Below are 26,272 nucleotides of genomic sequence, written 5' to 3' on the forward strand. Positions count from 1 at the left end.
TTGAAAAGAACCAAACAAAATAAAAAATTCATGAGAAGAAAACAATGTAGAGTTTGGCTCAATTGGCACTAGCTTGATGAGTAGTCCTTATAAAATGATAATTTGTCAAAACATATCTTTAAACATAATTGGGCCTCTTTTAAAATTGGGCTTTGATCTAAGCCCATATCTGAGCCCAATGCAAATTGAAAACTCTCCTCCTTCAGCTGGAAGTAATGGCTGAGGTTTCATTCAACCTTTTCTTAGGGTTTAGGCCATTTCCGTTCAGAAATGGCGTCTCTCATGGCGGTCCGGCGTGCTCGAACCCCCATTCTTATATCCTTCTTCTTCAAGGTACGGTCGTCTCTCCCTTCTCGTTTTACCTTTTCATGCGGAAATCAGACAGAGACTCTAATCAAAGCCCTATGCACTTCGGCAACCCCTAATGATTTCTCAAATTTCCCTCCACCGCCGCAACAACATTCTTCATCCGATCCTCGATTTCTTCAGGCCCAATGGGGCTCACCGAGCCAGGTTCATTCTCGGAGTGGGAATTTTAATAATCAGTCGTTCTCGGAGTTTCACAATCGAGACTATGTTCCACAGGGAAGCTCTAATAATCAAATAAATTATCGGAGTGAGAACCAGAGCTCTCACCCGAATCCTGGAGTTTCCCGGCAGGGTCAGGGCTATTCTCATGCCGGTAACCCTAATTCGTGGAGTCCTCTGAACCAAAGCTACCCGCAGTATCAAAATCCTCCGCAGCCGAACGCTCAACATTTCAATTATCAGCAACAAAGAGGCCCCAACCAATGGAACAATCAAAATCAGGGATACCCACAATTTGGAAGGCCTGGGCAGGGGAAACCACAAGTAGAGAATTCTTATCAGTTGAATAATCAAGCAGGGGTTCAAGGGCATGGTTCTCAAAATCAAGCACTAAATCCTTCTGTATCTCTTACTGATGAACTGCGGCGCTTTTGTGAAGAGGGAAAGATTAAAGAAGCTGTTGAGTTGTTGAAAGAGGGTGTTAAAGCTGATGCTGATTGTTTCCTTGTGTTGTTTGATCTGTGTGGGAAATCAAATTCATTCGACAATGCTAAAGTAGTTCATGATTACTTTTTACAGTCAACTTATAGAAGCGATCTGCAATTGAATAATAAAGTTCTTGAGATGTATGGGAAATGTGGAAGCATAAGTGATGCACGGAGAGTGTTCGACCATATGCCTGACAGGAATATTGACTCTTGGCATTTGATGATAGAAGGATATGCAGAGAATGGATTGGGTGATGAGGGTCTGGAGTTATTTGAGAGTATGAAGAAGCTGGGATTGCAACCCAATTCACAAACTTTTCTTTTTGTAATGCGAGCTTGTGCTAGTGCGAGTGCTATAGAAGAAGGATTTATGTACTTCGAGTCAATGAAAAATGATTATCAAATCAACCCAGATCTGGATCATTATTTGGGGCTCTTGGGTGTCCTTGGAGAACCTGGACATATGAACGAAGCTTTCGAGTACGTTGAAAAACTGCCCATGGAGCCGACGGTTGAGGTATGGGAGACATTGAAAAACTATGCTAGAATTCATGGAGATGTTGATCTTGAAGACTGTGCGGAGGAGCTAATTGTGGATCTGGACCCGACGAAAGCTGCCTCCAGTAAGAAGATACCTACACCACCTCCCAAAAGGCGGTCTGCAATTAGCATGCTTGATGGGAAGAACAGGATTAGTGAATTCAGAAATCCAACTCTCTACAAAGATGACGAGAAGTTGAAGGCTTTGAAGGCAATGAAAGAACAAGGGTATGTTCCCGATACTCGATACGTTCTTCACGATATCGATCAGGAGGCCAAAGAACAGGCATTGCTGTATCATAGCGAACGATTGGCAATCGCATATGGGTTGATCAGTACTCCGGCACGAACACCTCTTCGGATTATTAAGAACTTAAGGATATGTGGTGACTGTCACAACGCCATCAAAATCATGTCTAGAATTGTTGGGAGAGAGTTAATTGTGAGGGACAACAAACGGTTCCATCATTTTAAGGATGGTAAATGTTCTTGTGGGGATTACTGGTAAACCCATCCTCATTCTACAACACCCCACAACAGGTACCTGATGAGTTTGTCGTCCCCATAGCAGCAGCTCGATGTAAAGTGTTAAACCATCAAAATGGTTGTCCAAACCCAGGAACGAGGTACCGATCGGACATGAGCTAGGCTGCCTCGCACGGTATGCTTATCCTGATGCTTAATCATTCGTCTTATCATCATGTTTTTTCTTCTTTGCTACCGTTCCTTGCTGAACTGAATTAGAAAGGAGTTATGAACTTATTATAGCAAAAGGAAACATCGGAGTGGCATACCTTGAATTCTTTGTTAAAACTTTCCTGATTTCAAACATTTTAAGAGAGACATGGTTTGGATGCATAGTAGTTTTATTGTTACTTCATTACAGTTCTAAACAGCATGAACAATACTCTCTTGTATGATGCAAAATTGATAGAAAATAACAATAAAGCTAAATTTTATTAAAATTTGTGAGTTTTATTTAATAAAGTTATTTGTGGAACTTGAAATTTTAAAAATCTTTGGGACTGTTGGTTGAACATATGATAGAAATTGTAATATTTAACTGAATCCAATACTTTAATTTTTCATCAAAACTTGAGGAGTTAAATTTAAATATATTAAATATGCTAAATTGATGTAATAATGCATTTATTGAAACTATTAGTAAATGAGTAATATATTAAATATATGTAATTAATTGAAATAATTTAATATAAGAATTTAACTTTTTACAATTTTTTATTCAATTAAAATTATACCCACTAATTTATCTCTATCATAATTATATAAAAACAATCTTATAATTTCCACCAATCAGAAACCTTTAGGGACATTTTAGTCCATTTCATCACAAAACCATTATTATTATTATTATTATTATTATTATTATTTAATTAAAAACCTAATCTCCAACTTCATGCAACTAGAAATTAACCTAAGATTTGGAGGAATTATTTGAGATTGTGTGAGGAACAGAAGTTTTTTCTTTTTATTTATTTATTTTTATTATTTTAGGATTAAATAATTAAAATAATTAAAATTTAGGAACACAAAAATATATATCTTGAAATTTATGAACAAAAATGTAATTTTTTGAAAATGATATTAGAGCATCTAAGATACCAATCATAAACTTTGACTTGTTTATAAAATAGAGTTTTTTTTTTTTATATTTTTTTAAATTTATAATATGTAAAGACGAAGATTCGAACATTTGACTTTTTAATTTATATTAAACGTTTGAATAAAATCATTTAAGATACGTGCCTATCAAACTTTTTAATTCTTTTTTAGAATATTATTAAGTGTAAAAGGGAATAATGGTATAATAATATTAGAGCATCTAATGACAATGCCAAATACTAAAATTTGACTTCAAACCCTAAAAAACCCTACAAAATTGTACCCAATATATTTATTTCTTTATTGATTATATAATTAAAAGGCTAAATTAATAATAATAATAATAAAAATATTTTTGGGTTGGCAACTTTCAAATTCTCTTACAAATTTTTTTGGTTAGGTCAACTTCGACCAACTTAAAAATAGGGTTGCAACTCAATCCAATCTTACCATTCTTTTAAGATTATTATGAAAATTAAAAATATTTTCTAAGTTGAGTGGTGAACGGGAAGGAGGTGGCTCACGTTACCAATCCATTGTTAAAATACTTCTACGGTTAATTTTGGATGCAAACCGTCTCTACTTTTAGCCCCAAATATTTTAAATTATAATAAATTCAAATTAAGAGCACATAAAATTTAGATGAACATTTTGACTATCCACCAAACTTCCATAAAAGAAAAGAGTGATTAAAGTTCGAAGTTCAAACTCATCCCTTAAACATTACATGACAGAGCGAGTCATCATAGTCATGAACTCATCAATGTCCACCATACCGTCGCCGTCGCTGTCCACCGCCCTCACCATCCGCCGGCAATCCTCAATGCTACACTTTTCCCCTAATCCCCTCAACACTCTCATAATTTCCTCTGCACTAATCTTCCGATCCCCATTCAAATCAAACGTCTTAAAAGCAAATTCCACCTCTCTCGCCTGAACTCCGTCGCCACTCCGGTGAACCTCCATGAACTCATTCAAGTTTATGTACCCATCGCCGTCGGTATCCACCGCCCTGAAAATCTTCTGCACCTCCTCCATCGAGTTCCCTCTCCCCAGCGCCTTCAAAACTCCCCTGTATTCGTGCTTTGAGATCCGCCCGTCTCTGTTCGTGTCGAACTTGTTGAAGATCTGCTTTATCTCCTCCGTGCTCGGTTGCAGAGCCCGCCGGACGCCGGAGCTCTGCCGGTCCTTGAAGGAGAACAGTCGGGAGGGCTCCCGGAGGAACTTTTTCTTTGAGACTCTGTATTGCAGGTCGAGGAGATTTGGGTTCATCGGCATTTTTTGTTGTTGGGGTTGCTCTGTTTTTTTGTGGTTGAAACAGAGGAAGATTGGGTTTGAAATTTTTAAGATGATCGGAGATGAATTTGAAGGGTTTAAATAGTGAAAAAATGGGGTTTTGATTGGCTGAAAACTTGCGGTGATCGGCGAACAAAAGTGGAAGCTTTGGAGACTGTGCGTTAAGGAACAACAGAATACGTATAAAGTAAGGGACCTAAAAACACAGGTAGAGCAAAGGAAAGAATATGATTCTCTTTTAAATATTTCTTTTCTATATTAAAAATATATATTTTAATTATTCCCGATTCAATAGTTTATGCTGTAACGGGTTGTTGTTGCCTTTTTTGTTGCAATGTCTCAAATCTTGCTTTCAAAACTCTCTTTTGAAATCTTTCTTCAAAGCCAAAGGCTCAAGCATACGTCGCTGGGCCATATGCGACGCAATAACGAATTGACTTAAAAGTGAGTGCAACACAATCACAAGTCTGCTGCTAATTGTGACAATGCTTAAATTGATCATCAAATTTAATTTTTCTTCTGCTTGTGTCGTGAAATTAATATTCGTAACGATAAGGAATATTTGAAAGTATAGTTTTTTTAGTGAGGGTTAGAGAATAAAAATATTTGTGTGGCTAACATTTGTGCTATGCAACAAGGAGGAATGTTTTTTTCTTTTCCTTTTTCATTTTGGACTTTGGTTAGATGGATGAATGTAATGAGAACAAACAGATCAATTTAGATGAAGATCGAGTTCATGATTGAGATGCTTGAAATACACGAATGGAGCTTAAAGTTAAAGTTAGTACCTGCATCGTTTCAATTGATATCGAATGTGTTTTTTTGTTTTAAAAAGAATAATGGTGGAATATATGTTTGTGGTTCATGAAATTTAGGGTTTGAGTTTATCTTCTAAAATTTCCTAATTTATTAATTAATTTTAATAATTATTTTGATTATTTTATTTACAATTTAATATTATGTATTGTATAAAAGATTTAAGGTTATTAGTATAATTTTAAACCGAGTGACATGGTGATATGATATGCTTTGTAATTGTTATCAAATCATTTATGTAGAAAAATATGAGTGGAGTATCATACATAATGAGTTTGTATGAGTTATTGTCGAGTATTCCGATAAGGCGTCAGAACTCGGAGGCAACTCCCCAGAAAACGCCTACTCAAACGCTCCCCACGCTTCAGGCACTCCTCACATAACCCATCTGCAAGAAAAAAAAAAAAAAAAAGGGAGTGAGAAGAGAGAGAGAGAGAGGGGTAAAGAGAAGACAAACGAGTTTTCCTTAAAATGCAATGCTGGCAACCTCGATCTTGTTTCCCTTACTATAACGGAGAACTCACTCACGCCACAGAAATGATAAGCAACGAGTCTCGAGCTTTTGGTGGTAAGTACATCGTGTATTTGAGACATGATACTACTTAAGGTGTCGCCAGCAAGGATGAGTTTAAGAAGAGTCGTAACGTTGGCTATCACTTTTTTGTAGGTATATGAAAGCATTACAACATCGAGGATGAAGAGAAAGCGACTAGAGGAGCAGTATATATCTCAAATCTAGAAGATAGCAATAAATATTTATTCTCTTCCATCCTTTGAGATAGCAATAAAGATTTCTCATTATACAACCTAACAATCAACAAAATTGAAGATCGATATATAATAGAAGTATTTGTTTATGGAGCTAAACTTGAAGAACTCGAATCAATTTTCTTGCTCGACCTGTGTGCCTCGCCTCTACAGTGCTCCAAGAGCTTCCGACTTCAGATTGTTACTCGGAGAAATCTGTAGACACAAAAGAAATAGATTAAATGATTTTTTGTTAGGAGAATTGTTAAAGGTTATTAACGTGTGGAACAAGTATATAAAAATTGTCCATGTTTTCTCCCCTATTAAATAACCTTCATATGTGCACTTTATTCACAATAACAAAAAAAAATTGAAAAGGAGAATGAGTAAGGTTCTTTAATACAAAGAAACTCACACCGCTCAAGTTGTTATTTTTGCTTTAGTTATTTGTTTCAATGTAGTTTGATAAGGGTTAAAATCAACATTTAGTACGAGAGGTAGGATGCTGAAACAAATGTCATCATCACCAAAAATCACGTGGAAGATATATAACAATTAATAAGAATGGAAAGTGTTGGAATAAACTTAAAATGGTGAAGGTTAGGTTTCGGAATGATGGTAGGGGTTCACGAGCTTTCTCTCACTGTATTATTAGTGTTAGTAAACGGATAAATACCTAATCTTTTCTTGCAAAGTCAGATAAAAAACAGAGAGTAAAGAAATATAGAGCAATAGAGAAATTTTTTTTTTATAAAATTAGTGTCCTTTGTCTCCTTGTCTCTCCCCTCTTGACATCTCCTTCTCAAGTACACGAGTATTACTTTCACAAAGCGGTATCAGAGCGTTCTATCATTAGTGTGTAAGATTACTTCACAGACTAGTGAGTTTTATTTTAACAAATTGGTATTAGAGCTAGGTTGAATATGATGGGTCAAATGCCGCTACCGCGATTAACGAAGACGAACTACGAGAATTGGAGCATCCAAATGAAAGCTCTACTCGGTTCTCAAGACGCATGGGAGGTGGTCAAAGAAGGTTTCAAAGAACCAAAGGATACCATGGGTTATACAGCGGCACAAAACAAGGCGTTAAAAGAATTTCGATCAAAGGATAAGGCGACATTATACATGTTGTTCCGAGCCGTTGACGAGTCAGGCTTTGAGAAGATTGTCAGGACAACTACTTCAAAAAAAGCGTGGGACACTTTAGAAAAAGTGTTCAAAAGAACCGACCGAGTCAAGCAAATGCGTCTCCAAACTCTTCGTGGCGAGTTGGAGAGCATGAAGATGAAGGAGCCAGAAAATGTATCTGACTACATTATGGGCGTACAGACTGTGGTAAATCAACTAAATCGAAACAGAGAAATGTTACCCGAGATGCAGGTTGTGGATAAGATCTTGAGGTCATTAACCAACAACTTTGAGAATGTTGTATGTGTGATAGAAGAGTCAAAGGACCTAGCGACGTTCACGGTTGATGAGCTCGCCGGTTCTCTTGAGGCACACGAGCAACGTAAGAAGAAGAAGAAGGAAACATTCGATCAAGCACTTCAAACCAAGGCTTCTATCAAAGATGAAAAGGTACTTTACTCTCAAAATATTCAAGGTAGAGGTCGTAGAAGTCGCAGAAATGGTTGAGGTGGTCAAGGCAGGAAGAATATTATAAGGAGAAGAGACAGTCGAGCCAAGAAAATTGGCATGGAAGATGACGCAATCAAGGATATTATTCCAACATTCAATGCTATAAATGTAAAAAATATGGTCACTATGCGAATGATTGTAACTCTAACGTTTCAATTGTGGCAGAGTGAGGCATTTTGCAAGAGATTGTCGAGCCGAGAAAAAGGTAGAAGAAACGATCAACCTAGCTTTGGATGACACAACAAATGAAGACATTCTCTTGATGACCCAAAATGAAGAGCTGAAAACAAAAGAACACGACGGCATGAAAGACGATGGCGATAGTCGTGAGGCGGTGGAAACTGTTGGAAATAAGGTGATACGCAGTGGATTTAGCGAAATCATGATATTGGAGACGATAAAATCGAAGAATGATGAGCAACCAGATAGCAGAGAACTTGAGCTCGAAGAGAGAGAGCTCCAATGACGGGAAAGGGAATTTGAGGAAGAAAGAAGAAAGAGGATGAGAATGGAAGAGAAAATGGAAGTAGAAAAGAAAGATTTAGAAATGGAGATTGAAAGATTAGAGAAGTAAGTGGCTGAGCTAAGTGAGAGTTCTTTCTATCTCGAGCAGGAGAAGGAAGAGAATGAGAAGGTAATCTCTCAGCTCGTGAAGAAAATTGAAGAAGGTGTGAAGAAAGAGAATGACTTGTTAATGGAGATTGATGGTCTAGTGGAAGAGCTAGTGGGGGAGGAGAAATATATAGAGATACTAACTCAATAGAGAGACTCACTCGACGTGAACCTGAATCGGGTCCAACAAGAGATAGTGAATTTATGACACACGATTGAGATAATCACTCGTGATAAAGTCGAAATGGAGGAGGCAAAAATGGGAGTGGAAAATGTTGTTGTGGACTTAAATTGAGCAAACTGAAATAAGCTATAATGTCTGAGTCGAGCGTGGTTGAGAACGGGAGAAATGAGGAGTTGATGTCTCAAATGGGCTGTTCTCGAGAAGATCCAAATGAAGTCTCATCAGAAAAGGACAAGCTTAGTTTAATGGAAAGGAGAGGAAATTGAAGAAATCATGACTGAGTTCGAGAAAATGAATACGGCTCTGGTAGAATAGTTGAATATACCATTTAAGTTTGGGGGAGTTTTTTTTTTCAGGAAATGATGATAGTGTTTATGAGCGTTTCTCTCACACTATTATTAGTAGTGTTAGAAAATGTATAAATAACTAGTCCTTTTACCAAAGTGACATAAAAAACAAAGAGCAAAAAAGAGAGCAATAGAGAGGCTTTTGATAAAATAGTGTCCTTTTGTCTCTTTATCTCTCCCCTCTCGACATCTCCTTCTCAAGTACGGGAGTAGTACTTTCACAAAGCGGTATCGGAGCGTTCTATCGTTAGTATGTGTGAGATTACTTCATAGATTAGTGAGTTTTATTTTAACAGAATGGAGGGGAGTATAACGCTCCCGTATCCGTTACTCACAAAAAAGTAACTATGTAGCATGGTCAATAAAGATGTGAGTTAATTAAAGGCACAAGACATGTGGGACGCCATCAAGCATGGTGACAATGTCAAGGGGCGTAAGGATAGGATGACTCTTGCTGCTATCTATTGAGTAGTCCCAGAGGACGTCTTTCTTATGTTGGCAGAGAAAGACTTACCAAAGGCAGCGTGGGAGACGGTACAAACAATGCATATGGGTGCAGAATTGGTCAAGGAAGCAAAAGTGCAAACTTGAAATGTTGAGTTTTAGGCTATCCACATGAAAGACGATGAGTCGGTGGATGAATTTGCCATGAAGTTGACGACGATCGTCACCAACATCCGTTTGTTAGGCGACAAGTTGGAAGAGATTTTTTTCATTAAGAAGTTTCTTCGAGTCGTCCCCACCGAGATTCATACAGATTATTTCCTCTATCGAGCAGTTTAGTGACCTCAAGAACATGTCAATTGAAGAGGTCATTGGTCGTCTTAAGGTTCATGAGACAGCAGAGAGGAGAAAAGACACCTCTTAGTCACACACGAGGAGCGATTCACACAGACGAAAAAAAATGTGGCTGATTCTTCTTTTTCAGGTATAGAGGGACGCTAAAGACACAACAATATGAAAGTAAAGGTCATGGGCGTGACCTCGATCATGGCAGCAGACGTAGCGGCAGAGGAGGCCGCAACAATACCTCAAAAACTCATGACGATGTCAACCCCCTAGAAGGATACGAGCATGATCAGGTGTTACTCTTGTGGTAACTACAGGCGTTATGTGGTAGAGTGTCGCAACAAGAAGTAAATTGAGAAGGCAGACCTCACATTGACGCATGACAAAGAGCCCACACTGATGTTGACTGAGAAGATGTCCAACCTGTTGATGCTCAATAAAGAGAAGGTTATGGAAAACCTCTTTGTAAGTTAAGAAGATCGAGTGCAGATTAACATGTGATACTTTGTCAAAGAAACGAGCAATCACATGACTAGAGATCGAGCAAAATTCAAGGAGTTTCCTGAGAAGCTCATTGGAAACGTGATGTTTGGTGGTAGACCAATTGTATCTATCCAAGGAAAATGATCCATCTTGCTCCAATGCAACAATGGTGATTAATGTCTAGGTATATTATATCCCAATCTTGAAGAGTAATACTATAAGTTTGATCAAATGATAGAAGAAGACATCAAAGTGGAGTTATTCAGCTCGTTCTTCAAGATATTGGACAAAAATGAAGCCTTGTTCTTCAAGGTAAAATAGTATACTGCCTATGCAACATATTATTAGAGATCAACCAATCTACCTCTATTGATGGTACTAGTAGACCTAGGCTGACTATGACTAATGGTGTAACGATAAGGGTTTCAAAAAGGAAAAAAAAAACGCCCTTAAATCTCGTCGAAAATCGTGGGATTTTCGGTGAGGCATGCCTTGCCAGCAAGGGCGTATTAATGTCTTGAGTCCCCATATTAAATCCTAGGTAACTTAGTAGCCATCTTTTCCTTTCGAGTCACTATCGTATTTGTGAGGAAGGAGCCGAAAGGTTAGGTGAGGTATCGAAAACATCGCGAGACTTCGAACTTCTGTGAGCCCTTAGGTAGGAGTAGACGGACGCCAGGGTACTTCGGGACAAGCGGGACAGACGCATCGCCAAGGACGACGGTGGTCTCATTGGCAACGGCAATCGAACTCTGCGATTAGGGTTCGTCGGGTTCCTTGGGTGAAGACGACGCAAAGTCGGGTCGGGTTTCGGCCTTTGAACCGGCCCAGGGAACGAACGCGGGCCTTGTGTGTTTCGGCCCAACACAGACGCGCGCTACAGCCTTGGTCTCGGCTCCGCACGCATGCTCTCGGCTCGGCTTCGTCAAAACCCGCGGCTCGGCTCCGTCAAATCCAGCACTCGGCTTGGTGAATAGGTATCACTATAATATATCCATTCCAAGGTTTTCGACCATTCTAAAGCCGTTACTGCCCTTAGTTTTACCATCCGAAATAATTATGGTTCCTAAACGTTAAAAATAGATTAGGTCGGGGGTTTATTTTGATAAATAGCATGAGGTTTAGCTAGGGTATGCTATGAGGGGTTCCTAAGTTTTTATGTGGTTGTCATAGGACGTATTTAACTGCTGGGATTAGCTCGTTGTGAGTGACTTCAACCAAGACCATCGAGGTAAGTAACCTTACTATTGGCGTTAGTTATGTATGTATGTTGGTGCGTGCCCTGTGGCCCTTGCATGCACCATGTGTGTTGTTGATGTATGCTAGGTTAAACGTTTCTTGCAGTGAAATTCTATGTATGTCATGTTTATGTATGTGATTCTTGCAGTGAAATGCTATGTATGCCATGTTTATGTATGTGATTCTTGCAGGGAAATACTATGTATGTCATGTTTATGTATATGACGTTTGTGACACGGTTTGCTACCCTATATGTATGAGCTTGATTGACATGTCATGATTGTAATGAGAACCCTGCATGCCATGAATGAGATGACTAGTTATGCTATGATATGCTTGCTCGATATTGACCCAGTTGTGCTATGTAATGCGGTGAGGGGACGGAACGTTGTATGTATAATGCCATGGAGGTAAACCTTAAGAACCTCATGCACGCTATGGTTATGTACCTAGGGCACTCCCCCGTTATGCTACTAATGGTATGGACACGTATATTCGATATTGTGTTCGCCATGATATCATGCAGGCCCTCCTTTGTCCGTGGCGTCTGGTATTGTATGTCATACATACCCGACCAAGCTAGGCCTAGGGAGTTTGCTTGCGAGCTCGCCTGATGGGTCCACAGTCACACACGTGGGCCATGTGTGGGAAAGTACCATGCATCCACCCCCACCCGGACAAAGCAAGGGCCTAAGGCCATGGGAAGGAATGGAAGATTGACCCCTCTCTCGATTTCTTTCTTTTGACACTTGTGTTATGTATGTGTATTGTATGCGATCGCGTGTATCCTAATGTACGATTATATGCTTAACCCCAACAGTGGGGCGACTTACTAGGTTATTTATATAATACTCAAGCCACATGCTACCCATATTTTCAGGTAAGGGCAAGGCCCCCATGTACGACTGACGGTGGATGTTGCGAAGGCTATGGAAGTCTTAAGGAGGGTTCGTAGTGTCGTAGGCGTCTTGTTGGATTCTCTCGGTTAATAGTTATTGCAATTGTCCCTCTAGTTATCTGTTGATTATTTCTAGGTTAGGCTGTCGTTATTGTTTTCCCCAGGTATGAACGGCTTATAATAATGAACGTATTGTCATTTTTCAGGCTGTCTTACATAAACTATCGCACTTTCGTTATATGATTACAAGGTAACGTCGCTAATTAGGATAGAGAAAATTAGGGGCGTTACAAATGGTATCAGAGCTAGACACCGAACTATGTGTCAGCCTTCTCGTTATTCTCGAAGAGGGGGTAGACACGAGGCAGTGTGCCAGTAAAGTGTGCCAGTAAGGACACTGGTCCCCAAAGGGGAGTGGATTTGGGGGCAGTCGCACATCGATGGGAGGAAGGAAAGAGTGCCTGCGAGGACTCTGGGCTCCGAAGGGGAGTGGATTGTGATGTCCCACATTGGTTGGGGAGGAGAACAAACCACCATTTATAAGGGTGTGGACACCTTCCCTTGGCAGACGGATTTTAAAGCCTTGAGGGGAAGCCCGAAAGGGGAAGCTCAAAGAGGACAATATCTATTAGTGGTGGATCTGGGTCGTTACAAATGGTATCAGAGTCAGACACCAGACGATGTGCCAGCCTTCTCGCTGTTCGGGGGGTAGACACTAGGCGGTGTAAGGACTCTAGGCCCCAAAGGGGGGTGGATTTGGGGGTCCCACATCGATTGGAGGAAGGAAAGAGTGCCGGGGGGAGGGGGGGTGGATTGTGATGTCTCACATTGTTTGGGGACGAGAACAAACCACCATTTATAAGGGTGTGGAAACCTTTCCCTAGCAGACGCGTTTTAAAGCCTTGAGGGAAAGCCCGAGAAAACCCAAAGAGAATAATATCGATACGGGTCGTTACAAATGCTATCATAAATAAAGAAATAAACAAATAAAAAAATTATAAAATAATAATAATTAATTCATTAATTAATTAAAACATTTCCCCACTTCTCTCCATTAACCTTACATCTCTTCTCACAATTATCTCTCCTCAACTCATACTTACCTCCCTTCTCACAATTATGTCTACGACAACAATTTAAAACCCATACTTACTGCACAAAGTAACAGTTACTCTCTCCTCAACCCATACTTACGGCACAAAGTGACAGATTTACAATCCATACTTACTGCAGAAAGTAACAATTACTGCAAAAAGAAAAACAATAATTGTCAGATTTACCAGAAAGTAACAATTACTGCAAAAAGAAAAACAATAATTGTCAGATTTACTTGAGAAAAAAAAAAAGAATGACATTTACCCCGACACATTTACAATCCATACTTACTGCATAAAGTAACAATAGAGAATGACCTTTACCAGTTGAGAAAAAGAAAAGATTTATTTGAGAAAAAAAAAAGAGAATAACCTTTACCTAGTTGAGAAAAAAAATTACTTTAGAAAAAAAAAAAAAAAAGAATGGTCTTTACCCAGTTGAAAATTACTTGTCAGATTTACTTGAGAAAAAAAAAAATGAGAGAATGGTTTTTTCCAATGAAAATGACCTTTACCCAGTTGGGATAAAAGAAAATTACTTTGAGAAAAAAGAAAAACAATAATTAGTAATGAAAAAAAAAAGAGAATGACCTCTACCCAGTTGAGAAAAAAGAAAAGCATAATTTGTAACGAAAAAAAAAAAAAAATGAAAATGACATTTACCCACTTGAAAAAAAAGAAAAACAATAATGGTCCGATTTAATTGAAAAAAAAAATGAAAAACAATAATTGTAAGATTTACCTGAGAAAAAAAAATGATAATAGCCTATAAATTTCCATTTTTCTTTTATCTTATTTTTTTTTTTTTAGAAATCACAACTAATTTAATTAGATTTTCATTGAATTATTAGCTTTGAGTTAGAAACTAAATGTCAATCCTTTATACGATTTTAGTAATCACGTCAGATGAATAATATCAAATGAATAGATTAAAGATAGAATGACCCAGAAAACTTATGAATAGAAAACACTAATTTAATGAAAGATTTGGAAACAGAGATCCACCCGAAATTTAGATTACATGAGAATAGAATTAAAAGGCAACAGATAAAAAAGAAGATTAGGGAATTAAAAACCACAAACTAAATATAGAGGGAAAGTAAATACAAGGTAAATACAGAGAGTAGTAAAGCCTAGAATAACTTAGCTATATCTATTTTCTTATACAACAGTAACCATGAAAAATAAGATTTTTAATAAAAATATAATTATAGATATATAGCATTTAAAGACTTTTAAGAATGTACCCATCTAAATTAGAGAAATAATGTTGTAGAGTTCAAACCTAAAACTAATGTCATGGGCTCACCTAGGTTGACTCGGTTTTCAAATGACGGAATCGAACTTTCATTAAAGATATATTTGTGACAACGACTTAAGCTAGCCAGGTAAGTGACCTTACTATCGGCATGGTTATATTTTATGTTTACACGTGCCCTGTGGTTCTGCACGTGTCATATATATTGATATGTGTGAATTGTCTATGGATTGATATGCTTCCTATATGTTATGTATATGTTATAATATGTGAACTGTATGATAATAATTATGGTATGATGTGTTCAAGGATATGTTTGAGATAGAAACAAGAAAGATGCACAAAACGAAATGTAACGATAGGAGTAAAATACGTTAAGGTTAGATTACGGGTAGAAAGGGATAGGTTTGTGATAGATTGATAGAACGATAGCGTTAGGATTGATAGAATGATAGCGTTAGGTTAAGTTCTTGTGATGAGATGACTAAGGTACGTTCACGTAATGATATGTCTGTGATAGGTATAAGAACGTTAAGACTATGATAAGTTAGAGAATGATATGACTATGAAGTATTTACGTTATGACTCGTTTATGATATGATACATTGTGATGCAATATGTCATGATATGATGTGTATATGAAGAAATGTCATGTTAAAAGCATAGAACGTTATGTTAGGTCTCTTAAATTGTGTGTATACAACATGATATGAATGATATGAAATTACGATAAATGACATGAAATATAACCCCGTTAGAATTATGTATGATTTGAGAACTGAAGAATGAGAAACTATATAACATGAATGATGAACGATATTTGAAACGATATGAAAAAGGATATCATATGTACATAATGCTAGCGGGGTTGTATTAAAGGATATTGAAAACGGAAAAGTTTTGGGACCTCATGCATTATGTGTGCTCATGCATTTGGGGGGATACCCCTATCCCATCACGAGGGTACGAACGCGTACATCCAATGGCAGGACAACGATCGTTATGCTTTGCATAGCGTTGCCGTGACGATTACTAGTTCTAGCGGGTGTCCAGCCTAAAGGGCTCCCAGAGTATGTCCACCAGATAAGGAAGGTGGCCCAGCGGTGTGCGAACTAGCTGGTGAGCCCATACTTGCACGTATGAGCTGCGTGTAAAGTATATGGTACATGTCCAAAATTACACGTTAGGACAGCACCGTAGGGAAAACAGAATGAAAGATAGGTCCCATCATCTCATTGCATGTGATTGTTGCATTTAACCCCAATAGTGGGGTGTTTTATCTAGTCTTTTGTTGTGTCGTTTTAAAGATGTTTTCGAAACACGTAAGTCCATGACTTTGTTTTAAGATACAGGTTATGTTTTAGGGAATTTTAACGAAGTCTTCTGCATTCAATGTTTATGGTACGTATACAGTAGCAACTTTAGATTAAGTAGAAAATTTCGAGTCGTTACCTATGACATGCAAGATTTGGGTACGTGAATTTTCATGCGTTCAAAAGATTTTTTTTTTCAACCCCTTCGTAACACTCAGATGGGGAGATTAACAATTTTTTCCTCTAAAAAAGATATTATAAAGCCTAGTGGAGATTCTCATACGCCATAATACTTGAGATACTTACAAATTCAACTTAAAATGAGACTGAAACCATAATTACGATAATACCTTTGAAACGACTTGACATTACTAGGAAAAATTCATTATTAATTTTCTACAAAAATTAGTTTATATGGAGCTTTTGCAATGTATTCGTGTAGGGATATAAAGAAAATTACCACGAAACTTCTAGTTAATTTAGTAACAATTTTCACTTTTGTAATTTTTGTATTAAATAATGGTTTCCTGACAATCTCATGCTATAGTCCATCTCGATACATACGTATAAAACTGTGACCATGATCGTAATATCTCATCCAAACTGTGACTCGAGACTTTTAAATCATCTCATATCATTCATATTTGTGGTTGTTCTTAAACTTAGATTAAAACTTTCTAATTAGTGTTAAGGCGAGGGGGTTTCTACATCTCAATACTTCTAAAACTCAACTTCCGTTGAGGGCACTTGTGTCATTCACAATACAGTGTCTCAACATTTATGGTGTTAACTCATTAAAAAAAAATTGTTCATACCAATATTTTAATTTCGTAGTGATATTACCACTTTAATATCTATAGCAAACTATAAGATATTGTTGTCTATCAAGTTTTCTTAGTCATTTTCATTCGAAACTACTCACTCGTCAGTATATGTTGGTATATTCCTTTCCATCTCTATGGTCATAACACTGCACTTTTTTTTTTTTTATTATGTTCAAGACTCATATCATGTGCTATATCATAGTAAATATAGAACTCAATAAAAAATAATACAGTCAATAGTGACAAATTCAATCATGAGCTACATTCGATAATGGTCAAGCAACTGTGGCATTTACCCAAATCTTTTTCTTATCTTATGCATGACATATCTGACAGTGACGAAGCATCGACGGTGGGGTTATAGAACATGTCAAGTCTACCTTGTAGGCTAGTCTACATAATTTATAACCTAAAGCTCTGATACCAACTTTAACGACCCTAGATTTTTAACTAACTTAAAGTTGCTGGCATTTTCATAACATCATCTCTTATGCGGAAATAATCTTTTAAAACATCATCGTAAAACATTGCTATAGACTTACATGTTTCAAAAAGTCTTTAAAGGGAAATACGAAATATTAAATAAAATAAATAAATCTTAAAATTGAAAAATGCCCTATACTAACACGTGGTATAAGAATTAAAATACAATTATCCTATGCATGTGTCATAGTCTTTATTTGCGTTGTCATCGTCAGTCGTATAGGGGTGGGTTGTCTTTACCTGAAAAATAGAAGTAACACAAGACTATTTTAAGAAATGGTCCGTAAGTGACCCCATTATTGGGGTCAGGGAATGCAAATACATGCAACTCATGTCAAGGATCTATCGTTAAAACTGTCATAGAGGTGGCCTCCAATTCGGACAAAATTGGACGTGTAGCATTTCCTTACACACGACCCACATGTGCAAGCGTGAGTCCCCAGGCGGATTGCACCCCCCTAGTCCCATCATAGTCGGGTTAGTTGTCTGTAGTCAGACGTCTAGAGGTCAACAAAGCCCTGAGTATCCTGCGAGGTATGATGATGATGATGATGATCATCATCATAGTGTACGTGTTTATACTCATCATCATAAATGGTGAAGTAACCCGTCATATATGAACACACAATATGCATAAGGTCTCTATGATTTTCATCTTTAAATCATTCTTATGACACAACCTCATACATCATTCACGCATTACTCTAGGTAACTTGTATGCATTGGCCTTCATACGTTCATCATCATTAACATCAATTGGAGTTGTATCTTAGAAAAACTCTTTGTCATAATGCATCATGACATTTAATATATGCACATTATCTTAATATGAAATATCATCATGTTAAGTCATCTCATCATCATGCATCTTACATCATCATGTTATCATGCATCATCATCATTATGTCCCCATATTATGTCATCATTACATCATCTCATATCATCATATACATCATCAAGTCATCATATAACACCATCATATCATCATATAACATCGTCACATCAGCACATAACATTGTCACATCACATAACATAAAGCATAAATGACATGTTCAAGGGCCACTAGGCACGTGATGTCATACATAAGGCAAGTCTTCTGATCGAGTCGATAGTAAGACCACTTACTTGGTTGGCCTTAGCCAAAGTTCTATCTAGCTCCAAATTTACTTGCTTTCGTCCTTCGAATTTGTTCTCTCTTATGTCGAGACTTCACCTATTGTTAATATTCACTTAATGTCCTCAATAAAAATCAAATTTCATGTTTTCATTGTTTATAAAAAAAAAAATTGTTAGTAAAACTTAAATTAAAAAAATATGTTAGTATTATTTCAGGTTGCGGATATGCAGTCAATTTATAAAAAGACAGTTTAACCATCTCGGGTCTTCCCTTTTCTTTCTCTATCTATTTACTCTTATCTTCTTTTTTTTAACAACTGCTAATCATGACGTGATTTCCTAAACTCATACAAAATTATTGGCATTTAATTTATAACTCCCTAAGAGAAGATCTCAAATATAACTTATTGTAATTTCCTAAAATAAAAAAAGAAAGTCATATCTGTTTTGAATGGAGCTATACACGTCACTTATCGTAGGCTAAACGGATTCTTGTCTCATCTTTATCAAGCTACACCAAATTAATTGAGCTATGACTCACTTCTTTATGTCACTTATCGTATGACCCACTTGGTAGTCTCTAATCTCACTCGATCAATTCAGTCCACTCGTTCCCATTCGTGAAGTTGCAATCCATCTCTATTTTATTAGGTTGTACTTAATAACTTCTCGATGCCACTTATTGAGTTACGGTTCACTAACACACTAACAAATTATTTTTATTTTTTTTTATTTCGAGATCTATCATTATATTTTCCTTACTTTCAGAGAGTAACTAATTTTTCAAGAAATGTCAGTATTTATCAACCAAATCCGAACCCAATTTAAAAATAGAGAGGGTTGAGTTGTGAAACATTTCGGGTTGAATTGAGTTACCAATCTAACCAACACGAACTTTTGAGTTGGTCCAAAAAATTCTCTCGATCCAACTCAACTCAACCAATTACAATATTTTTCTTCATTTTTTGTTTCTGTAATTTCAAACGTCTGTTTTGGTTTTATTTTTAAAATTAATAAAAAGGTGTGACATCATTTATTTTTAAAAAAATATAAAATTTACTAAAATTAGGATTAAAAGAATACCTAATAATTAGATTTTAATTTTAATTTTTTATTTGTTTAAAGTAGTTTGAAAGAATCAAGGTAGTGATTGTTGTTTGAAGAGTCCAAGGAATAAATGATGATACGACAGCTCACGTATCGAAACCGAACCTCAAACAGCCTTTGTCCTTAGACCGGACCGCGTGGCGCGTACCGTCCATGGCTTTTCAACGTCTCCGTGTACGGTACACTTCCAAGAATCTTACTAATTTAATAATTTTATTCATTTTATTATAAATTATAATTTTAAAATTTTAAATTATTTGATAATTCATAAATAATTTATATGGTTCTTAATTTTCCTTTTTGAACGGCAAACTTCTAATTTTATTAAATCCTGATAAAATTATTATATTTAGAAAAAATGAATAAACCACACTCAATTCAGTAAATGCCAAAAATAACCTTAAATTATAAAGAATGAAGTGAAATTTTAAAAGTGGGAACTAACTTTATCCTAATTGTCCATAGACTTTGTAGCAATTATTGTGAAAATCTAACATTTCCTTGTGTTATCTCAAAAAATATAGAAAAATGGTGAGTATTTAAAAATACTTAGTAAGTGACATCACGCTTGATGCACTATCTCCCTTCAACCCTTTGAGCGAAATGCGGCAAAAGGAAGGAAAATCCATGGACCGACCTCATCGTCTCCACCCCGTAGGAACTACGAGATCACCCCAAGGACGCCTTCGGTATCCAGGGGTCGCGGACCGACCATAGAACCCTGTTCAATAAGTGGAACGCATTAGCTGTCCGCTATCCGGTTGGGCAGTAAGGGTCGGAGAAGGGCAATCACTCATTCTTAAAACCAGCATTCTTAAGACCAAAGAGGCGGGCGGAAAAGGGGGGAAAGCTCTCCGTTCCTGGTTCTCCTGTAGCTGGATTCTCCGGAATCACAAGAATCCTTAGTTAGAATGGGATTCCAACTCAGTACCTTTTGAGATTTTGAGAAGAGTTGCTCTTTGGAGAGCACAGTACGAAGCTGAAAATGCAAATACAAACCACATGTCTATAACTATCACAATTTGTGGGATCTAATTCCATGATTGATCACGTTCTTTTTTGAGTAAAATTGGAAGTGCATTTACTTCACTACACATGGCTCGTTTACATTCATATGGACCCACTAGACGAGTATCAATTTTTCATGGATCTGATTATAGGCATCTATATGCTCATACATACGGGAACCATGGAAAAGAAGAAGATGCAAAATAAATTGCTTAAACATAATGCATGACTGGAGAAATAACATGCCTAAGACCCCCACAATATAAGAAAAAACATGGTTCAATGATCTCATGCAATATAGTATGCAATCATACATAATCATGATTCATATCCCATGTGACCGACATCTATACCATCTATCATTAATACATTCATATGTGACTATCAATCTCATCTCATCAAACATATTACTGATCATAACATATAACTTGATCAGAATGTCGTCCATATCATATATTCATCAATTCATACATGATTTTTCGGTTTCATAAAACCCAAGATTAATTACCATAGTAGCATATGTTATTCACATATCATATAACATTTAGTCTGAGTAACTCACAACTATCACTATAATGACATGTTATAACAGCCCAAACTCACCGCTAGAAGATATTATCCTTTTTGGATTTTTCCTTTCAAACTTTTCCTCAGCATCTGGTATGAAGAATTTTTCATACCCTTATAAAAAAAGGTTTGTTCTCCCTCTCTAACAGAAAAAAAGAAAAAAAGTCTGAAAGGATAAGCCTAAAAATAACACTAATTACTAGGGGTGTGCTTGGACTTTTACTGCTCACTAGGCCAACTTATATTCAAAATGATAAGCACAGTCTCATATATAAGGAACATGATTCATCTAACATAGACTAAGACCATGAAAAAACCACAAATACTATAGAAATAGAAATATTTATTTCATTTTATTGTCCCGTCAAAATATTTTTAAAAAATGTTTGAAGAAGAAAAAATAAAATAAAAAAATAATAAAGAAGATGATAAGTGGAGTGGCGTATCAAAGATTTGTGAGCTTGGGCTGGAGCGCGTAACTGCCAAAGCAGTTCAACGGGACCGAGTATAAGAAGCCTCCCAGAAAATCCTCGTCACTTCCTTTATTTGACCAATAATTTCTAAATATAAATCATTTTCTCTCTCTTACTTCACCATTCAGGTGCTTTCCGTTTTTTAATTAAATCCCCAAACCTCCTTTTAATATATATAAATAATTTAATTTAAACACGAGATAAATATGGCACAATTTTTTAATTATTAAAATTAAAAAATTAGAAGTGAACCTTTTTTTTCTTCTCTCTCTCCTCAAGCAATCCCTCACAGTTTGAGGGATGATTTTTTTTTAAAATTTAAACATTTTTTAATTGCAACTTTGTTAAATAATTAAAGAAAATATTATCAACCAAATGTAATTTTTATTTCTTTTATTCCATTTGGATTTGACTATTTTAGAATTTCTAAACAAATAATTTGACCAAAAAATGAATTCTTTCCCTAATTTAAAAAATAGTTGAAAGAATTTTCACAATATTTAAATTTAATTTTGATTTAACCGGCTCCGAGATTGACCGGCGAAATCCATAATCAAACTCTTAATGTCGTCGTCGTCTTCGAATATTTCAGCCAAAACGACGTTGTTTTGAATCTTCATCATTGATGACGGTGTCCTCGGTGCTACAGCTGCTTCATTTCGGTTGAAATTAGAAGTGGCGGTGACTGTGGCGGAGGTGGAGGTAGTAGTGGAGGCTGCCGGGGGAGAATAATTGAATGTCGTTAAGGAATTGTCAGAGGAGGGGAAGTTGAGTCTGGCACGTGGGCCTCGGAACTTAATGGCGGCTTCATCGTAGGCACGTGCGGCTTCCTCAGCAGTATTGAAGGTGCCAAGCCAGACTCGGGCGGCGCGTTTCGGGTCGCGAATTTCGGCGGCCCATTTGCCCCATGGACGTTGCCGGACACCTCTGTAATTCTTCTTCAATCGTCTGATACGGCGGCCGGAGTTGTTGTTGTTTTTATCGGTGGTAGTGGTGGTGGGCTGGTGGGAGTAGGGGGTTGAGAAGAAGTTGCAGCCCAAACAGCCGCTGATTCTACAGATGTGACACGTGTCAAAATCAGAAGAGGGTGGAAAGATGGTGGTGGTGTTGTTAGTGGAAGGTGGGTGAAGAAGGCGGAGGAAGTGGTCGTGTCGGAATTCGAGGCCGGCGGCTGCAGCGCCGGAGACGACTTGGGTGAGGGCGTCGACAATAACGACACCTTCCTGCTCGTCGGTGAGGCGGGGGAAGGCGGCGGAGTTGTGGTGGGAGGCCATAAGCATGCTGGACGGGCACTGGAAGAAGAGAGTGTTTTGGGAATTTTGTGATTTTAATTTTGAAATGGATGGGGAGGAGTGAGAAAGGGAAGAGGGATATATAAGAGAGAGAGAGAGAGAGAGAGAGAGAGGAGAGGAATGACGTGGCAGACAGCTGGTCACACCGTTAAGACACGGACACAGAATTGTAAATTGTAAAGAGTACGGCCGTGAGATACGTGATGACGCAAGACGGAGGTTTGGAACTCTTCTAACTACGCTCGCCCTCTGACGCGATGCCACGTATTTTTGTTCTATTTTTCCTTTTTTAATATTTATTATTTATTCATATATATATATATATATTTTTTTTTTCCTTTTTTTGGAAAGGTATACCTTATCCATTCCAATTTCAAATTAATAATATAGGATCATCTACATAGAAAAACATTTAGTAAACGATGTCATTGACTTGAATATTCATAGTAAAAATTTTAAAAACAACATAGTGAAAAATCAATATGATGTTTAAATAAAACAAGGTAAAAATAAAATAATGTCCTAATCAATCCTAAGAGCTACTAATAACATGAATGCATCTACCCTAACTTCAGTCCTATGACTGCCACCGTGACATCTTCTCATCTTTGTACATGTATAAGAATAGCAAGTGATTTGAGTATTTTAAAAAATACTTAGTAAGTAATCCCACTGTTAAGGTCAGAATATGCAATCACACGCAATACGAGCATATACGTACCCCTTGGGCCTACCCTTCAGCTAGTGCATGCTTATGCTGCTGGAGCCATGTAGGGAAATGAGCTCGCATAATATCATAGTGTACATATATATCATAATGTATGCGTCTGTACTTATCAGAAAGTATCACCATGCACATGACATATAAAGATGCATGAGGTCCCTGTAGCTTAAAATCATGGCATAAGTCTATGATGCAAGTCAAACCTTAATTCGTTAATAACATAACGGGCTTGTGAATCATCCATACATAATTCCTATAAAAATTTTCGTACTTAACATAGGGACATGATATCGTGAATGGAGGTTATGTATCATAGATTATCAATATCATAAACGTGGTTTCATAACATGAAATAATTACACTATAACAAAGCTTAAACACTTGGCATAGCATAACATAACATAATATAACATCACATGACATAACATAGTATAAGATGACATAGCATAGCATAACAATCATAATTATGACAAGTGCAAGAGCCATGGGACATGTGTCATCATACATCATACCATTCATCCAACTAAGCTAACAATAAAACCACTTGTTGACCCAAGTCGAAGCCACTAATTTAACCTTAATGCTAATCTGGATCTACCCCTTGATATCTAACTCAACCTACGTGGGTCCATGACATTGAGTTAGAAAATATTAATGAGCTTGACTCACCTAAAGATATTAAATAGTCAAAATTTCAGCTAAAAGATAATTTAAATTGAGCAAACATGGGTTATACTGATGTCAAATGCTTCCAAAAACGTAAAATATGGTTTTAGGAGGATAAAAACGGTAGCAGAGGGTCTATAAATTTCAAATGTGGCTCAAAACAAGTAACCCAAGTTGTTTCAGCTATTTGGAGCTGCATAACCAAGCCAAACTGACATTGGCGAGGGGTGCGGGTCGTAACATTAGGTCGGGTCAGGTGCGTGGGTTTAGACATAGGTCACAGGGTTATGTGCACGGCTCAAATACTAGGTAGGGACAGTAACTGGTTGGTTATTACTCTAACTCGAGCTTGAGAAACCGACTTTAACTGAATTCAAAAAGTACTACAAACAAGAGTATGCCAATCAATCTTAGAAAAGTAGCTCGGGGACCTTGTGGGTTGGTGTTGGAAACGGTTCAAACTCATAGATTTGAGCTTTATACGCTAGGGGCAACATCCTTCGAGGAGGCTCGACTCCTTTGTTTTTGGAGTTCTTTGTTCAACATCGGAGGGAGACTCGACTCCTTTTCTTTTGAAGTCCTTTGTTCGACATTTGAGGATTTACCAATATATCCACTTTGAGCATAAACTCTCATGACTTTGCTTTGGGTTTCCTAAAAGACCTCGTACCAATGGAGATAGTATTATTTGATTATAAACTCATGATCATTTTCTGAATTAGCCGATGTGGAGATTTCATCCAACATAGAGTAGTATCAGTTCGTATAATTAGAGAGTGACGAGCATGAGACAACATGTCTCACTAGATATGAGGTACTATTAATCAAAAATATATTGCCTATTATAGATAATATTAAATTACAAATAAAAAATTATAATTATCATTAAAAATTAAATAACTAATTATAATTTAAGTGACAAGCAACAAACATTATTTTAAAATTTTAATCGGTTCAAAATTTCAAAGAGTTAAGACCATTTATATAATTGTATTATAACCAATAAATAAAATAATGGAATCAAATTAAGACTATTTTTTTTAATAATTAAAAAAAAAAAAAACAATAAAAATGTGACGGCGGCAAGAGGACAGGTGACTTCCGGCGAGGGCCAACAGGTCCAATCGGAATGTCCAAAGAAGTGTGAAAAGAAAATAGAATCTTTCATAGACATGGAATTTGACTTTTTCTTTTTTTTTTTTCTTTTCCTTTTTTAAAATATTAAATATTAAATATTTTCGGTTTGACTTTTAAATTTGTTACCCTACATATTTTGTGTTTAATCACACCATTACAATTTTGATAATTTTTTTAATAATTATCAATAAATTAAAATTTATATAGTGATAATTAATTCACAAATCAAACTTTATGTTTTAGAGTAATTATAATAATAAATTTATAAAACTAAATTTGCTTCTATTTTGTTCTCACCTTCATAAATATAAGAAAAAAAAAATAGTAATAAAACTAATGAATAATTATTTTTAAATAATTATTCAAAAAGTGTTCTAATTAACCACATAAATTATTCATTTATAAAATAATAGTTAAAAGACTAAATTAATAAAAAATATCTCAAATTTTTATACTTTATTTAAAAAATACTTATAAAATTTTAAAAGTTTCGAAATTTAAGTTAAAAAAAAAAGACCTTTATTATCGGTACAACATTTCAAAAATATGGATGAACTTTCAAAAAATAATATTAAAAAGAAAAATAACCAATTAAGTGTTCGTAGATGATTTTCATCCATATATTAATAGTAAACTTTTTTTTTTTTTGAATGTTTAATTTAAACCTAATACAAACATTAAAAATATTTTTTAATTATTTTAAAAAGTTGGGTATTAATAAAATATCTTAGTTCAATTATATTTTTGAAACATTATTCAACAAAACATTATTAAAAGTTCAAGAATATTTTTAAAATAAAGTAATAACGGTTTTCTTTTCAAATTAATTATAAAATATATTTTTAAATTTAAGGATATTTTTAGAGAAAACTACAAAATTTATGATATTTTTATTAACTTAACTTTTAATGCACGTCTTTTAAAATAATATTATTTAAAATATTTTAGCTGTATTACCTTATACATTAGTAAAATATAAG

At 36.1% G+C, this 26,272-nt stretch overlaps 3 protein-coding genes across 4 annotated transcripts; 1 reads left to right on the plus strand and 2 right to left on the minus strand.

Moving 5' to 3' along the window:
• The first annotated feature begins 217 nt into the window (after positions 1 to 217).
• On the plus strand, positions 218 to 2,439 carry LOC111485971 (pentatricopeptide repeat-containing protein At2g15690, mitochondrial-like). 2 transcript variants are annotated; one of them, XM_023132950.1, is made up of 2 exons: positions 218 to 877; positions 911 to 2,439. In XM_023132950.1, exons 1-2 carry the CDS (start codon positions 271 to 273, stop codon positions 2,062 to 2,064), a joined length of 1,761 nt encoding a protein of 586 aa, XP_022988718.1. In that variant the 5' UTR covers positions 218 to 270; the 3' UTR covers positions 2,065 to 2,439. The 2 variants fall into 2 exon arrangements, with proteins under 2 accessions (XP_022988718.1, XP_022988717.1); XM_023132949.1 differs by having other exon boundaries at positions 219 to 2,439.
• Positions 2,440 to 3,814: 1,375 nt separating this feature from the next.
• LOC111486169 (calmodulin-like protein 1) lies at positions 3,815 to 4,619 on the minus strand. Its single transcript, XM_023133199.1, has one exon. The coding sequence runs from the start codon at positions 4,455 to 4,457 to the stop codon at positions 3,903 to 3,905; it is 555 nt and encodes a 184-aa protein (XP_022988967.1). The 5' UTR covers positions 4,458 to 4,619; the 3' UTR covers positions 3,815 to 3,902.
• A 17,223-nt stretch (positions 4,620 to 21,842) lies between these two features.
• Positions 21,843 to 22,808, minus strand: LOC111486119 (ethylene-responsive transcription factor 11-like). The gene has a single exon (XM_023133138.1). The coding sequence runs from the start codon at positions 22,751 to 22,753 to the stop codon at positions 21,980 to 21,982; it is 774 nt and encodes a 257-aa protein (XP_022988906.1). The 5' UTR covers positions 22,754 to 22,808; the 3' UTR covers positions 21,843 to 21,979.
• Between the last annotated feature and the right edge of the window lie 3,464 nt (positions 22,809 to 26,272).

Source organism: Cucurbita maxima, unplaced genomic scaffold (genome assembly GCF_002738345.1).
Source record: "Cucurbita maxima cultivar Rimu unplaced genomic scaffold, Cmax_1.0 Cma_Scf00011, whole genome shotgun sequence".
NCBI lineage: Eukaryota > Viridiplantae > Streptophyta > Magnoliopsida > Cucurbitales > Cucurbitaceae > Cucurbita > Cucurbita maxima.